At 40.5% G+C, this 15,484-nt stretch overlaps 2 protein-coding genes across 11 annotated transcripts in view; both read left to right on the top strand.

The window, feature by feature from the left end:
• Positions 1-8,041, top strand: part of rassf7a (Ras association domain family member 7a) — a 42,652-nt gene extending 34,611 nt beyond the window's left edge. For all 7 annotated transcript variants that reach the window (XM_077515981.1, XM_077515977.1, XM_077515980.1 and 4 more), the window contains 3 exons: positions 3,890-4,064; positions 4,142-4,231; positions 7,760-8,041. In XM_077515981.1, the coding sequence (XP_077372107.1) occupies positions 3,890-4,064; positions 4,142-4,231; positions 7,760-7,791 (297 nt within the window). In that variant the 3' untranslated portion in view covers positions 7,792-8,041. The remainder of the gene's footprint in view (positions 1-3,889; positions 4,065-4,141; positions 4,232-7,759) is intronic.
• Positions 8,042-13,411: 5,370 nt separating this feature from the next.
• phrf1 (PHD and ring finger domains 1) overlaps positions 13,412-15,484 on the top strand; it is a 37,175-nt gene continuing 35,102 nt past the window's right edge. For 3 of the 4 annotated variants that reach the window (XR_013282801.1, XR_013282800.1, XM_077515969.1), the window contains exons 1-4: positions 13,413-14,032; positions 14,627-14,686; positions 14,785-14,911; positions 15,039-15,155. Coding sequence is in view for 2 of the 4 variants with exons in the window: in XM_077515969.1 (XP_077372095.1) it covers positions 14,833-14,911; positions 15,039-15,155 (196 nt within the window). In the remaining 2 variants the exon portion in view is untranslated. Of the gene's footprint in view, positions 14,033-14,626; positions 14,687-14,784; positions 14,912-15,038; positions 15,156-15,484 lie in introns of all 4 variants that reach the window. The other variant, XM_077515970.1, reaches the window with a different exon arrangement.

The raw sequence follows: 15,484 nt of genomic DNA, 5'->3' as shown, positions 1-15,484 counted from the left end.
CCCACCCCCCGCCGCCCCCCACCTCATCCACCCGGCACCACAATGGGCGGGCAGCCAGCGCAGCAGGGCTACCGGACAGCCCACCAGCCACCGGGGCCCGCCCGGGGCACCAGGAGTTATACCGGAGCGGGGCAGGCCCCAAACCCTCGCCCGGCCCCCGGAGCCCGACGCCCGGGCCGGGGAGGGAGCCCCAGGCCCAGGGAGAGGGAGGGGGAGGGGCCGCAGGGCAGACAGGGAAGGGGGGGGGGGGGGCGGGGGAAGCGGGGAGAAGACGACAAGAAGGCGAAAGGGCGGCTGCAGGGCAGGAGGCGGGGGGGGAGAGGAGGAGGGAGGGCGACAAGGGAAAAGGGACCGGGAGGCAGAGGAGGATGGGCGGGAGGAGGCGAGGAGGGAGAGGCGACGGGGGGGAGGAAGGGGGAGGGGAGAGGGAACCACGGGGCACACCGGAGGCCCACCCACCCCGAACCGCGCCGCCGGGCACGGAGCAGCGGACCGCGCCGGGACGGCACCGCCCCGGGCACCAGGGGAAGCACCCCAACACCGCACCCCACAGGGGGCCCAGGGAGCGGCCAAGACGCAACCGCCACCGAGCAGACAACGGGGGGGGGGGGGGGGGGGGGGGGCAGAACCACCCCCGCCCGACCACAGGGGACGGCGTCAAGAAAATTGACTAATTAGCATGCAGTAACACCAAGTGTTGATGCTTAGTGCCCACTAGAAATAGATCTTAAGGAGTTATTGAGTATAGTGTCGTATAGTGTGGTATGCTCGAGCCCACTTTTGGACCAATTTGTCGTCAAACAGATAAACCAGATAGTACAGAAATCCGCCGATAATAACAAACATGCCACGTTGGTCCATTTGTTGTGGTTGTGGCTCAAGTTGTGCCCAACTCCTCAAACCCCTCCCTTCTCCTATGGTAGTGTCACATATTTGTGATGTCATAATGTGCGCGACCTCATGTTCACAGAAGCCTCAAGGCGACATGACAGTCCCTTGATGCGTCCCTTGTTACCCTTGCAGTTTTTTGTTGCATTTTTAAAACATGACTGTTTGTTTTGCCAAACTCAAAATGAGTTACTGGTTGTCTCTGAAGCAGCTATATCCATAAAATTCAGCTTCATGATCCTTTACACAATGTTTCAATTTATTTGTACATGTAAGGGGCTCGACACACGGTAGGCGACAAGCGACAGCGAATTACGTATCGTGTCGCCTCCCATGTCAAACTGCACACACGGGAGGAGATGAGGTACTTGTCGCCGCACACGGGGAGCGACAAGCAGTTGCGACAGCGTCAGCCACTGACGTCACCCTCTAGCGCGGCTTGTTGACAACAGATTTGATTGGCTATTAAATTGGAGGGAATCATTGTAAACGGACTTTCCACTACATAGTTCAAGGATGAAGATTCACAATATATTACTGGAATTAACTGAACTTTTGTTGCTAAGTGTCCTGTCCACGTCACGGAAATCATTGCGTGAAGTATCATATTAAAACTGAATGGTCGGTCACTGCTAAAATTAGATCCTCCCATTTTGCCGTGTATCGCACTGTCTAGCATGCCCTGCGTTCATTGGCTCGTCAATGAAATCTTCGTTGATTGGTTGAAGCCTCGGCGACGCGACAAAAGTTGAACATATTTCAACTTTCTAGTATCGCGTCACAGACCTACGCGTGCACGTCTACGTGTATGCGCACGATTTTTCACATGCACGGATATCGCGTGTCGCCGAGGGGAGGGAGGAAGGCGATTTTCCCCTTGTCGCTTGCTTCCATAGGAAAGCGACGTCGCCTCCCATGTGTCGAGCCCCTTACACTTATAGTAGGACTCAAAAGTATATTTGTATTCAAGTTAATTTTTTCAAACAGGATGGGTGGTTGAATTATCGGCTTATCGGTTATCGACATCGGCACTTTCTAAATGATTGGTTTATCGGTATCGTTTGAAAAGAGCATAATCGTGCATCTCTCATGTGTAGTATTACTATTATTATTGTATTCTTTTTTAAATATCAAATTACCACACCCCAAAAAAGGGAGCGTATTGAGGAAAACTGAGATATTTGGATTTTACATCTGAAACTGCCTTTTTTTTTTTTTTTTTTTTTTTTTAATGCAGACCAGTATTATAAGTCAAGCTCTTTTTTTCTTTTTTTTTTTTTTTTTTTTTTTGGTGTAGAACAGACCCTTTTCTCGCTAGTTTGTGTAATGTATCCCTCTCCTCCATGTGCACTGCAGCAGATAGTACCAAGTACAAAGTGTTACTCAGTGAAATTAATTAAATCTTTCTGAATTCATCTTAATGTATTGAACTAACAACATTCAACCAAATGTTATGAACGCAGTATCAAACCTCTGAAAATGTTACAGGAATATCAAGAGGCTTAGCAACTCTCATTTTGTATACATGTTCTTAACACATACACATAGTGATTATATTACAGGTTATGATGTCTAACTATTATTGTACTGTATAGAAATGAGATTAAAGAGACTTGTTTTGTAGCACAAGAGCTTCACTTTATTGGACCAACTGGGGCTTATCTGAATGCAGTTATTTATTTAGTGACGAAGGTTGTCTTGGGTGCGGCTATGTCAATAACAGCCTAACCCAGTTAAAATTTTTCCTCATCGTCCACGTGAAACCAAAGACTCTGGTATCCGTGTCGATGAGCTCACGCATTATAGGTCACGTCATTTGGAATGTTCCGCTTGGAGGAACGCTAGTACAGGGACACGTTTTAGTCAGGTGATTTGATGGTGACCATTGCGTCCTGTTCCAGTGGGCCCTCCAAGTTATAGCTAAGTGGTTGCAAAACTGATTAAAGAATAATTATGAGCTCATTTGCCTTTCAGCAAGTCATTCCCTTGGAGGAGTCTGATTGATGTTCTGAGACTTCCTCTTTGTCATAGTCATTAGTGTCACCATATACAGTGACCAACGTATTTGGCTTCTGGTATTTCTATGTGCAGGTTTAGATTATAATTTAGAATATAAATATGCGTTTAATGCCCTAATATATACACAAACAATATTTGAAGTGTAACAATCATAGTACAGATTTATCACTAGAGAAATATGCATATTATTAACACAAAAATAAATAAATGTAAAGAACTGTCAGCCATCTGATGGGGCCACGGCCTGTAGACTATTTACTGCTTAGGGTGTGATGAGCTCAGCTTTACTGCCATTAGGTTAATGGAGACAGACCTGCAGGTGTGAACTGCAGCAGGCTGCCACACAGTCCAATTAGACCCCACCACCCGTCACACATACACGCTTACACATGTACACGTGACAAGGTTGAAGGATCATCATGGCTGGCAACTGTTTATCCCCATTCATACACTAATTCAATCTCTGAACTTTGCGTTTTCAATAACTGGATAATTTTCCTGCGTCTCCCCCATGGGTTTAGTTAGGGAAAGCAATGTATGACAGTGTCTCCTTGGCCTCAGAGCAGTTAATAGCAAGCAACTGAAGTAACGGTGCATCTTATATGTTGACATGATGGAAGCTAATTAGAGATTGTAGTTGCGGAAATGATTCAGTGCAAATGAATGTGCTACTGGTGAGCGGTGGCTGATGATTAGAGAATTGCAGACTGCGGGCTGAGTAGTTTCGACTTGCTCACTCTGATGCCCCCTTATGGCAGGAAATACAACTTGCACCCGTAATAAGATGAGTCCTGTTCTGGCACATTAAATTACATATTATTTAACAGTTCGTGTTAAATAATTGAAATCTTCTGCACTCACTCTCAAGACATTTTTCATTTGCCACTTGTGTTTGGCACTATGTGCCAACTTCTCTTATGTTACCCTCTTTTTCTTTTTTTTTCTTTTGTTGTTGTTTTGTTTTGTTTTATTTTAATCTCAGGCCAAGCAGGACGAGCTGGAAGAGTTGAACAAGGAGCTGCGGCAGTGTAACCTGCAGCAATTTATTCAACAAGCCGGCGCTCTGCCTGCACACAGCCACTCGCGCACAGACCTCCAAGAGCAACTGGAGCAGTTAGAACTGGCACATCTTCTCCAGGACGGATACAGGAATGGCAGTAAGATCCACGAGTCAGGAATATTAAGCATTGTTTACTGAAGATTTAGTCTTTACGCATGTTTTTTTCTTTCTTAGCGGAATCACCGCCTCGCCCTACTGCCAAGCAGTTCCTGGGACATCCACGCAATTTACAGAACCCCCTCGTGTCCAGCCTCAACCCTGAGGGTGTGTATGTGTGAGACCCTGCCGCCTTCCACGCACATCCCGCTCTGCCCCTCTCCTGCCCTGCCCGCACCCCCCTGGTCCCCGGGACTACTGCCCCACCCTTACTTTCCTCCACCCGGCTTGTTTTGGGTTTGAGGCTGCTGTTTTTGGTGTTGGGTTGTGGAAGCATTTGTAAGGTGGAGGTTCTCAACTGCCTTCCTTGTGCTCGGCCTTTCATAGCTGCGCTGAACAACCCCGTTTGAGTCACCGTTGATTTTGTTTGACAAAATTTCACATTCCTTCTTCCAATGACTTTTCATTTATTTTGCCATTTATTGTCCTAACCTGTTCTCTTCCCTTCTTTCTTCCTTCTGGGCTAACTACAGTACATTCTGGCTTTTTTTAATGGTGTGTATCAGCACTTAACACAAACACTTACAGCCCAAAACGATTTCTACCCTGGCCAACTTTTTAATAACGTACTTGGTGAATGGTCTATTTGCAGACTGGAAATGGCCAAGGTTATTTTAGTTAATGAAAACAATGAAAAAACTAAAACGAAAATTCAATAACAATTTCATGAACAAAATAAAATAAAAACAAAAATACTTTTTCAAAAACGAAACTAACTACAACAAGCTATGACAGCGAAAATGTGGGAGTTAATTTAATACATGAGCTTTTGGGGATGATTTGAAGTATATCTATTTCAATATTAACTGGAATAAGGACGTTTGAAAGTGTGTCACACAGACGTGACGTCATCTCGCAGAAGCCAATAGAAAAGCACCTTCAGATTGCTCCTAGGCAACAAATTTGCCTGCTTGACTTTTGGCTCCAGTGGCTCGGCTCGCCTACTTTTTCATTTTACTCAGCCAAAATGCAAGGCTAAGTAAGAAATTTTTTGTTGTTGTTGTTGTTTTTTGTTTTTTTGTTTTTCATTTTATCATGGTGTTTATTAAATATTGCACACAAGCACTGTGTTACACTTACAAAACAAAAAAAATTAACTAAAATTAAGCTTCTTTTTTTTTTTAAATAACTAAACTAATAAAAATGAACAGAACCACTCTAAAAACTAATTAAAACTAACTACATTTCAAAGACAAAACTCAAAACGAAATAAAAATGACCTAAAATGAAAATTCCAACACTATAATGACCCTGGAAATAACAAAAGAACCATAACACCCTTCTGATAGGGCATATTAATGATAGGAAAACCAAAGTACAATTCACCATTCCATTCATTCCCACCTTTTTTATTATTATTATTATTTTATTTAGAGTCTTCAATTAATAACATGTTTCTGGGATTTGTAAGGAAGCCAGATTACATGAAGTAAACCCATGCAAGCACAGACAGAACATGCAAACTCCAGACAGGAAGGCAAGAGCCGAGATTCAAACCCAGAACTGACTAACTGTGAGATAGACGCGCCAATCACTAGTTCAGCGCATTGCTGAAAATGTGCTACTTATTAGTGATGTTCTAAACAACCAGTACTTTTTTTTTTTTTTTTTTTTTTTTTTTTTTTTTTTTTTTAAACCAGTGACATTTTAAAGAAAGACCTCTACATCTCAAATTGCATTAATGGCAATTTTTCTATTTTGTTTTTTACATTTATTCATAAAAGTATAGAACACAAGAAAGAAATACAGAAAGAAAAGAAACATACTTCAGTGGCCAGAAATAGTCTCAATGAAACTATGTGGTTGTACAACTTCTTTCAACTGATGCTGGTATCAGCCACCATTGCGAGTACCCAATACCTTGAAATAAAGGCGGCCTGATACCTGTTATCAGTACACGCCCATCCCTAATATTTATTTCCACAACAATTAATGACTAAAATGGCTAACACCATTATTAATACTCTTCCTTACTACAGGCATAGAGGCAAATATTTTGTCATTCATAGCTATAATTAAACTTTTTGCCACTGTATCTAGTTTCAATTTAGAACAGGGGTGTCAAACTCATGTTTGCTCAGGGGCCACATGGAGGAAAATATGTTACCAAGTGGGCCACATCAGTAAAATAACGGTATATAACTTAAAAATGATTGCTGTCAATTATATGCAGATGTTCGCTGTTTTTGTGCCAGTCCTAAATTACGGCGCTCAACTGTAATCATATTGTCCCAAAAAATAATACAAATGCAAATGGAACGTGGCAACACTGAATTCTGGACGTGTTAAATCTACCTGTTGTGCATATATATTGTTCCCAGAATGCATCGCATGGCACAGTTAATGACATTATAAAGACGCTAATGCTGTCATATCTGTTTGTGTTACCAGTAATTTAATTTGTGTCGTATTTAACACGTTTGTCGGTCTATGATTAAGAAAAATAAAATAATAATAATAATAATAATAATAATAATAATAATTAAACAAACCGCAACTTTAACTTGTGTGTAAAATAATGACATCCAGGCTCATCTGAGGACTGCTTGTGAAGTTACAACTTTTATATATTTTGATCATGGTTGGCTGATTAATTAGTCCGCCATTACATTTTTTTTTTTTTTTTTTTTTTACTTTACAAAATTATCTTGCGGGCCGGATTAAACCCCTTTGCGGGCCTGATCCGGCCCGCGGGCCTTATGTTTGACACCACTGATTTAGAAGGTACTGTTTTCAAATAAATAAATAAAAATACATGAAAATATGTGGCCAGGGTATAAATAATTTGGGCCTTTACTTTTTGCGCATCTCCTTTCAGAACTATCTTCCTACCATATCAACGAGTCTCATTATCTCCTGACAGCTGCCTTTTCCACTGTATCGCCACATTGATGGCACGTAATGTGCGATTCTTTTGTTTTTTTATGATATGGAAAGTCGTGACTCACTTTTTGTATGGTGTTTTCGTGTAAAGGGCGTGTATGTCAACTCTCCAACCATCCAAAGAGCAAGAGCCTTTCACAGAGGGCTCTGCATGTTTTGCACCGTCTCATTCTTATCATGTGTAAAACCTTGACCTGTTTGCACACCAATAGAAATTTATTTCTACACTACTTGTTAACTGGAGCTTCCGCATTTATCAGCTTCTGAACTCCACACTAAGGAGGGAATTGGTCTGAAAGTATGCAAAGAGGCCAAGGTATAATAAAATACTTTTTTTTTTTTTTTTTTGCTTGATATGAATATGCCTGGTTGTTTGCCGTCGTCGCACATAACTTGCACTGTCCTTCAGTGTACTGCAGCTTTAGGCAGTGTTTATATAAAGCAAACGAGTTGAAATCCCTCCAGACAGCGTTGATCATATGCTAAGCACTTACGTTGTGGTGACGGGTCAAAAATGAAGTCTTTCTTTTGGGACTGCTTTCCTGATTTTGTGGGATCTTCTCTTCCGGTTGAATCCATTTTTGACTTTCTTTTACTCCTACTTTGTTCCATAGTGGAAGAATCGATCTATCCCATCTTGTGCTCTTACTGGCATGTGTGAATATCCTGGTGGCATAGTTTTTTCTCCTGAAGGTTTGTTTTTTTTTAAAACCAAGGGATCATTATCCCTACTTGTTTTTGTGTGTCTTGCAGTCCTCGCATCCCGAGAGTCGTCATGGCGATAAAACATGGACCACAGGGCCAAGGGAAACTTGTTCACTTTTTATGTCACCATCACCTCCTATTTAATCTTTCTTTGTAATTCTCATTATTAGTACCATGATATACATACTGTAAATACATAAGACAGATATATTTACAGAGTTTTGCTACTGTAAGCGATTAAAATTATATGTGTAAAATGTACAATTTAGGAACCTTTTACTTAGAGCAATTATTACAATGTAATTAAATGTAATAAAAAATGTCTTAATATTTTCGAGAATCTTTTTTGCTTTTGTTTCATTATCCACATTGAGTCATTTTCATTGTACTGCACAAACTCATGTATCCGCAACCTCCAGCTGTAAACTGAACACGGCATTCCAAAAACGAAGATGAAATATGAATATATTATAAGTTTTGAATTATTCACACTCCTTATGGCACAATGGGTCCGGTGATGTGTTGTGATTATTTCTTGGCTTTTATTCTGGAAGCATTCACAGGTGATTGAAAAGTGCACTCGTCCATGCAGCAGCCGCAAACGTCAACTGTCTGGTCTCACGTCTGCCGCTGTTCCAGGTGATGCGACGTACTAGATTGACAAGATGTGAGGATGAAGACACTCCTCAGACTAATGTGTGTTTGTGTGAACGAGTGTGTTGGAGGGCCAACTGCAAAACCCGTTTGTAAGCAATTCCAGTCTTGGCCTTCCTGGGCAGTTTTATTTTTTTTATTTTTTTTGTACATTGTACTCGGGGTTGCATGGATTTTTATCTGGGCACTCCTGGCTTCCTCCTACATTCCAAAAACATGCATGTTAGGTTCAGTGAAGACTTAATTGTTCCGAGGTGTAAATGTATCTTTAATGATATCACTGAAAAATAAGTTTCTTATAAGCCTGGTTAACACATAAGGAAGTAAATTTATTTCAATTCAGAACTAAATAATGAATAGTCATTTTTTCCCTAAATACTTAACTGTAGCGTTACGCTCTCAAGTAGGGTCTACTGTTGCATAATAGGGCTGGTGGGGTGGGGGTTTAGGATGAAATCACCACCAAAGATTAACATAAACCCAGATGTGTAGACTGAGAGAAAGTTAGTGTGTACATCCTGTATTTAAAAAGTGCATTAAAATTAAGAATCCATTGAGTGTGCTTATTTCGCCACATGAAAAATTAAATTCTTTCATTAGATAATAAAAGTACTTCTTTAGTTTCATGTTAAATATCGCAATAATATCTATCGCTATATTCAGCAACTATATCGCATATCACATGGTTTTCCAATATCATACAGCTCTATTGCATAATTATGTAGCTGTGCACTCAAGTTCAGCAGAAACCACAGCTCTATTATCGCCACCCTCTGAGCTGGTTCACAGCCTATGTCCTCATTAAAGTGGATCTGACTGCTAGCTGACCTCAGTGATGTTGTGAGCACTGAGCACACTACAAGAAGCCTCGAGATACCCAAGCATGATCCAAGACTTGCTTAAAAAAAAAAAAAAATGTGCATTTTGCAGCACACTACTTTTTTGCCTCTTGCCTTTAAAATATGACAATTGAATTTCATTCGATTGTGTGCCTTAATGATTAACACAAAACTCCACTCACTTCATGATGCTTTACCTTTGGTGTATTGTACCCTTTGGATTGAGAACAAGACCGCGACTATCACTCTTGATCGAGGGAACATTATTCACTGTCAACTTTTTACCTACTTTTTACCTACCTAATGTTTTTTCATACATTATGTAAATGGGGAATTTAAGATTCACAAGATGGTCAGTTCAGATATAATGATTACTTATGTAGAATTGGATTATAGAGAGAAGATTTAGAGCTGTCTGGCAGGGGTTATATAATCTCCCAAATCCATGTGTTGACGCCACTGTCTGGACAGACCCGGTGCACCTCTGACTCCCACTAGCGGACGAGAAGAGTCCTACATGCCATCAAATTTCCATTCAAATGTTCAACCGCAGCTATCATATTTGAAACTGAGCAGCGAGTCACTTGTCTCGATGCAATATGTCCCCCTTGAAACAAAAATGACCACATTGCTTCAAGGCTTACGACGTTTTATTTATTTTTCAAATGTAAGGTAAACTCACCCACTTAACACTAATTAGAACATAAAATGCCCGACCTCCCTTGTCCCTTTCAATTAATTCTGATGACGTAGCCAGCAATGAGAACACTTGCAAAAAAAAAAAAAAAAAAAGGAGCAAATCACGCTTGCTTATTAAAAATGTGTCACTTTACAAACCACACATCGTTTCACATAAAGGACTTCGTGTAATAAGATGACCTACTCTAATTTGCAGGCAAATTGCTCCAATCATATTATAGGCATCAAGTACGTTCATTATCATTACATTTGAGAGGGCAGGTCACAGAGGTCGGCCAAACAGGCCATAAAGTACAGTAGGAGGTGGACAAAGGGAGGGGCTGGAACCCAGTTTAACGCAGGCCAGCCAGCATTGATACAATACTGGGACATGGTGAAGGCGTGCTTGTTTGAAAGAAGTCTTGTCTGCTCCACGAGAGGCATTCCCAAAACCAGGTTAGCCGCTGTCACACGCACAGTGGAACTGACATTGGGCGCAATGTGCGTTAGTCAGTGGCTTACCTGCTTTCAGAGATGTTCAATCAATGCCCTGGCAGCAAACACACAAACAATATTAGCAATTACACACGTAGATTGTACAGTCAAACCAGACATAAAGAACCAAGGTTAGTCGACAGTGACATGTGTCATAACATGTATAAGAAATGCAATGAAAAGAACAATTAACTCGTTTAAATGACCCAATGCAAACGGTGTACCGTACACTGTAATATTCATAATTCAAAAATGATCATAATATGAAACAGGATATAGGCAAAGATCGGTGGCATGTAGGCTATTTCATTAATTTCAAGCTGAATAAATAACATCTATCCATCAATCTTTTCTACCGCTTGGTGAATAAATAATGCTCTACTTACCAGTCAAAAGTTTTTTTCTTGTTGTATTCCTAAATACAAAAACGCCAATTAAGGAAGGACGTTATGTGAGCATAAATATCACCTATTTACAGACACGCTAGTTATGTTTTCCAATTTAAAAAAAAATAAAAAATCACAGTGCATGTTAAAACTTGGGCGCATTTACAGATGATTGTAAATCCAACACAGCCGAAGTTGAGTTCACTTGCACTGGCTCGACCCAGCCCACTCCCGTGCATCGACAACCTGACCTGGTTATGCAAATTGTTAAATGCACAGGCACGACGTCCAGCCAATGAGCTCACCGTTAAGCACAACACGCCCCGCCCATTAGACGTTATCGACGAATGAAATCCTTAGAAAAATGGCCTTGCACAACTAGCAGTTACTTTGACGTTTACACTCTAGTTGGGGTGCGGTGCGTTCAGTTTCGCACGTCTTACATTAGGGATAAACCATTCCACTTTTAATCAATTTTCTATCATGTTATTGTTTACGCTGAATGTTAACCATAATGAGTGTATTTGTATTTAAGAAAACACGGTGAGTATTTTTAACTGCTATTATTCGCGTAATACGTGAAGTTTGAACCTCTTTTAACAAATGGTACCCCCGTGCGTACAGTGCAAATTGGTTGAACTCGACTCGCTTGTGTACAGTGTTGCCATGAGCAGAGGGAGGTTGTGCACGTAGCAAGGATGCTGCATGACAATCTGATCTCACGATGACGACCAGGAAGAAGAACACTTTATTATTTACGACGTGACATTCGGGAACATTCTGAGTCCATCAAAAATACTCATTAATTAATCATGTGAAACAGTATCACATGATCTTAATGCTGCAACTATATTATATGGTATTTTAATTACATTTTACTTCTGCCTGCACGCAGTAAAAATGCAAAAGAAATATATTGAAACAATAGAGCTCGAGCTTGTATAAAAAACAAAAACAAAAAAAACACTGAGTTCCCCTTTCCCAATTTTTCACCAAAAACATTGTGTCTGTCAACTGTGTGTTGCCAGACACACATCCGGTTTGAGACCTTTATTTGAACCTTTTTATTCTAAATAGTATTTGGCTATGAACCCTGGCTGGATTATTTCCATCCAGGATACACATAACCCCATGCCATAGACTAGTACCAAATTAGGATTACACTGCATTATGTAACAGATTATAGTAGTTCGTTTTATCGAACATAAGGGGGCGCCACATATACAAGGGAAAAAAATGGGAAATTTATTTATTTATTTTTTTAATGAATACAATCCGAAGTTGTACATAAATTCAAATTTACAGATCAAAATATCAGAAATTCATACTAAAATAATAATAGTAATTATTAATAATAAAAGTTATGCCTTTTTCAACCCAACCTGCTTTTCCTAACACTTGTAATATCACAATTATTCCAGATAATATTAATTGGAAACTGAAACTGGAAACTTTGCACAAAGCACCATGACGTCGGCACTTCACCCTCAGGATCGTGCAGAGGTTGGAATCAAATGGTGCAGTGCCAGTGACACAAGGCTTCCACCCTGAATTTCTCCCAGTGGGCCTGGTACCTATCCTGGCAAGAGCCAGATTCATGAATCGCTCAAAGGAGTTCTCCACAATATCAATCTGGGACCACTCCAATGTGATCTGCTCGGGAAAGGTGGGTCATACACTACAATACTTCAAGCTGCTTGGCCAATGCGGCAACTTGTGCACGCCAACCAAACTTTTGGATGAAAACATCATCATGTTGTCATAAACTGTGAGAAATGTAGCGTCCCTGCATTCGTCCATGTTAGGTTTGTTTGTTTCCCACAGCCTTGGTCCTTCTTGTTTTCGTCACAGCTGCATATCCCGCCCCTAAACACAATGGTCCGAACCACCAGTAGTTCAGATTGGTGAAAATCAGCGTGCTCGGTACAAAATTGATTCTCGGGTGTTTGTGAACCCAAAAATTCCATGAAAATTAATCTTGTAGACAAGGATATGTAACCTGTAGAACTGTACAAACGTAATGTATGTGTGTTTTCTTGATTTGATTTGATAGCTATGACCTTTATATATATATCCATCCATCCATCCATTTTCTTGACCGCTTATTCCTCACAAGGGTCGCGGAGGGTGCCAACCAATCGCAGGGCACACAGAGACGAACAACCATCCACACTCACACCTAGGGACAATTCGGAGCACCCAAATAACCTGCCATGTATGTCTTTGGAATGTGGGAGGAGACCGGAGTACCCGGAGAAGACCCACGCGGGCCCGGGGAGAACATGCAAACTCCACCCAGGAAGGCTGGAGGCTGGACTCGAACCGGAGTCCTCAGAACTGGGAGGCGGACGTGCTAACCACTAGACCACCATGCCGCTATATATATATATATATATATATATATATATATATATATATATATATATATATATATATATATATATATATATATATATATATATATATATATATATATATATATATATATATATATATATATATATATATATATATAAGATGTGGTTTGTTAGAGGCCTATTACTTTGAAATTGGCAATTGTTCAGAACAATAATATTTTTTTTGCATTATGTAATATTTATTTCAGTTAAGCTAAGAACATCCATCCATTTTCTGAACCGCTTATTCCTTACAAGGGCGACAGGGGTGATGCAGCCTATCCCAACTGTCTTCGGGCAGTAGGCAGAGTAAACCCTGAACTAGTTGCCAGCCAATTGCAGGGTACACAGAGATGAACAACCATCCACACTCACAACCATGCCGAGGGACAATTTAGAGTGTTCAATCAAACTGCCAAGCATCTTGTTGGAATGTGGGGGGGAAACCGGAGTACCAGGAGAAAACCTACGCAGGCACGGGGAGAACATGCAAACTCCAGCCAGGAAGGCCGAAGCCTGGACTCGATCTGACGACCCCTGCACTGGGAGGCGTACCCCGCGTCTCCCCGACATCTCAAACAGAAAAGAAAAATACCCAGAAAGTGTCATCATTGAATTGTGGACATGAAATGAACAATTAAACAGGTCATAAACATGCTCTGGAAAGAGGACGAATGACATACGCTCCACACCAGTAGGGGGTGGTAATGCACTTAAACAATAGTTACCAGCCACCATTAAACACTAAATAAACAAGAAGCCTCGATCCGCAATTTCCTTCGATGCAGCCGGCGGTGTCACTCAACACCTTTCCCTTAGACATTTCAATTACTCTCAGCAGTCAGCGTAACTTTCACTTCGCTACTAACTATGGTAAGTTTGATTTAGCATTTACTACCTGATTGTGACTTGGAGTTGGTGCTTGGAACGATGCAGAAGACCGAAGGAGTCAAAGCGCTGAATGCTAAATTTAGCTTATGCTAGTCGAAGGTAGCTAACAACATGGGTTCATGTTAGTGAAAATGCTGCTTGCTTCTTATTGTTGGGGTTTTAAACGAGAACGTATATGTATGTTTGGGGTTCTAATCATGTAGGTGCACACACATCTATAATAAAAATATCTCGTCACCATCTCTGTTAATAATTCATGCAATACACGATGTGATTGAACGTCGTTGTATGCTGAGTTGATTCTTTGTTTATATATGTAGCTCCCGTCTTTAGAATATGCACCTTCCAGCATGCATCGTTCAAATAATGTCGTTTCTAACCCTCACCCGTTTGGACCCAATGATGTCATCAAGTGTTTGTTTGTTTGTTTGTTTGTTTGTTTGTTTGTTTGTTTGTTTGTTTATTTATTTATTTTTTAATTAATTAACAAATTATTATTTTACTAAGTTGTGTTAGTAATTATGACATGTTCTGTATTTGGATCCTTCATGCTCACTTTTATATTGTTTGATACAGGCAACTGTATCAACATAAACTACACTGTTTGATCAAGTCAATTTGCCCTGTCTGCCATTGGTGAGTAATCAATCTGGCTCTCGGTTGATCCAGTTAACTGTCAGTTTAAAAATAATGATTTATAATTTAAATAATGGCTCTCAATATCAAATCTCCAGCTGTTTTGTAGACAAACTTTGGAGTGAAGATTCTGTTAATGATCAGTCATGGACGATGATGACAGCCCAGATGAGCTGACAAGGCGCAGCATCCACAAAAAAAGAACTGCTCCATGGGTGGTTTCAGGTAGTGTGTATAAATAAAGATGACTTGACCTGATCTGTGTTAATCTCAAAAGCATGACATGCATGAATAACTTGTACACAAAATTAATTCATTCTTATTATTTATACTTAAACTTATGTCATTTTAGACGCTGATGATGACACAGATGGGTCTGAAGAGGGAGAATCAGAGAACAGTGATGAAGAAGATGATGATGGTGATGATTTGGAAGGGGAGGAGGGAGATGACAATGAAGAGGAGGATGGTAATAGTAACGTCAATGTCGTTATACGTATGCATTTGAACAATCACGTTGGTAACTCTACATCATCTGTCTGGTGTAAAACGTGTCATTTCATTATCACAATTAAAATAAGCCCCTAAAAACAAATACTACACAATGTACCATAAATTACTATTAGGGGCAGTTTTAATATTCGTGTAGAATTGAACCAACCTATAATAATTGTGCGTGCGTGTATATGTAATAATACTTTTCGAGCTGCAGTGTCTTCTGGTTTTGTTCCTCTCAGTTTATAAGGATCAACTCAACTCAACTTTATTTGTATAGCGCTTTAAAACAGCCTGAGCTGT

The sequence above is a fragment of the Festucalex cinctus genome, chromosome 3, assembly GCF_051991245.1.
Source record: "Festucalex cinctus isolate MCC-2025b chromosome 3, RoL_Fcin_1.0, whole genome shotgun sequence".
NCBI lineage: Eukaryota > Metazoa > Chordata > Actinopteri > Syngnathiformes > Syngnathidae > Festucalex > Festucalex cinctus.
Note: the sequence above shows the minus strand (reverse complement) of the source record. Positions and strands in the feature narration are given on the sequence as shown.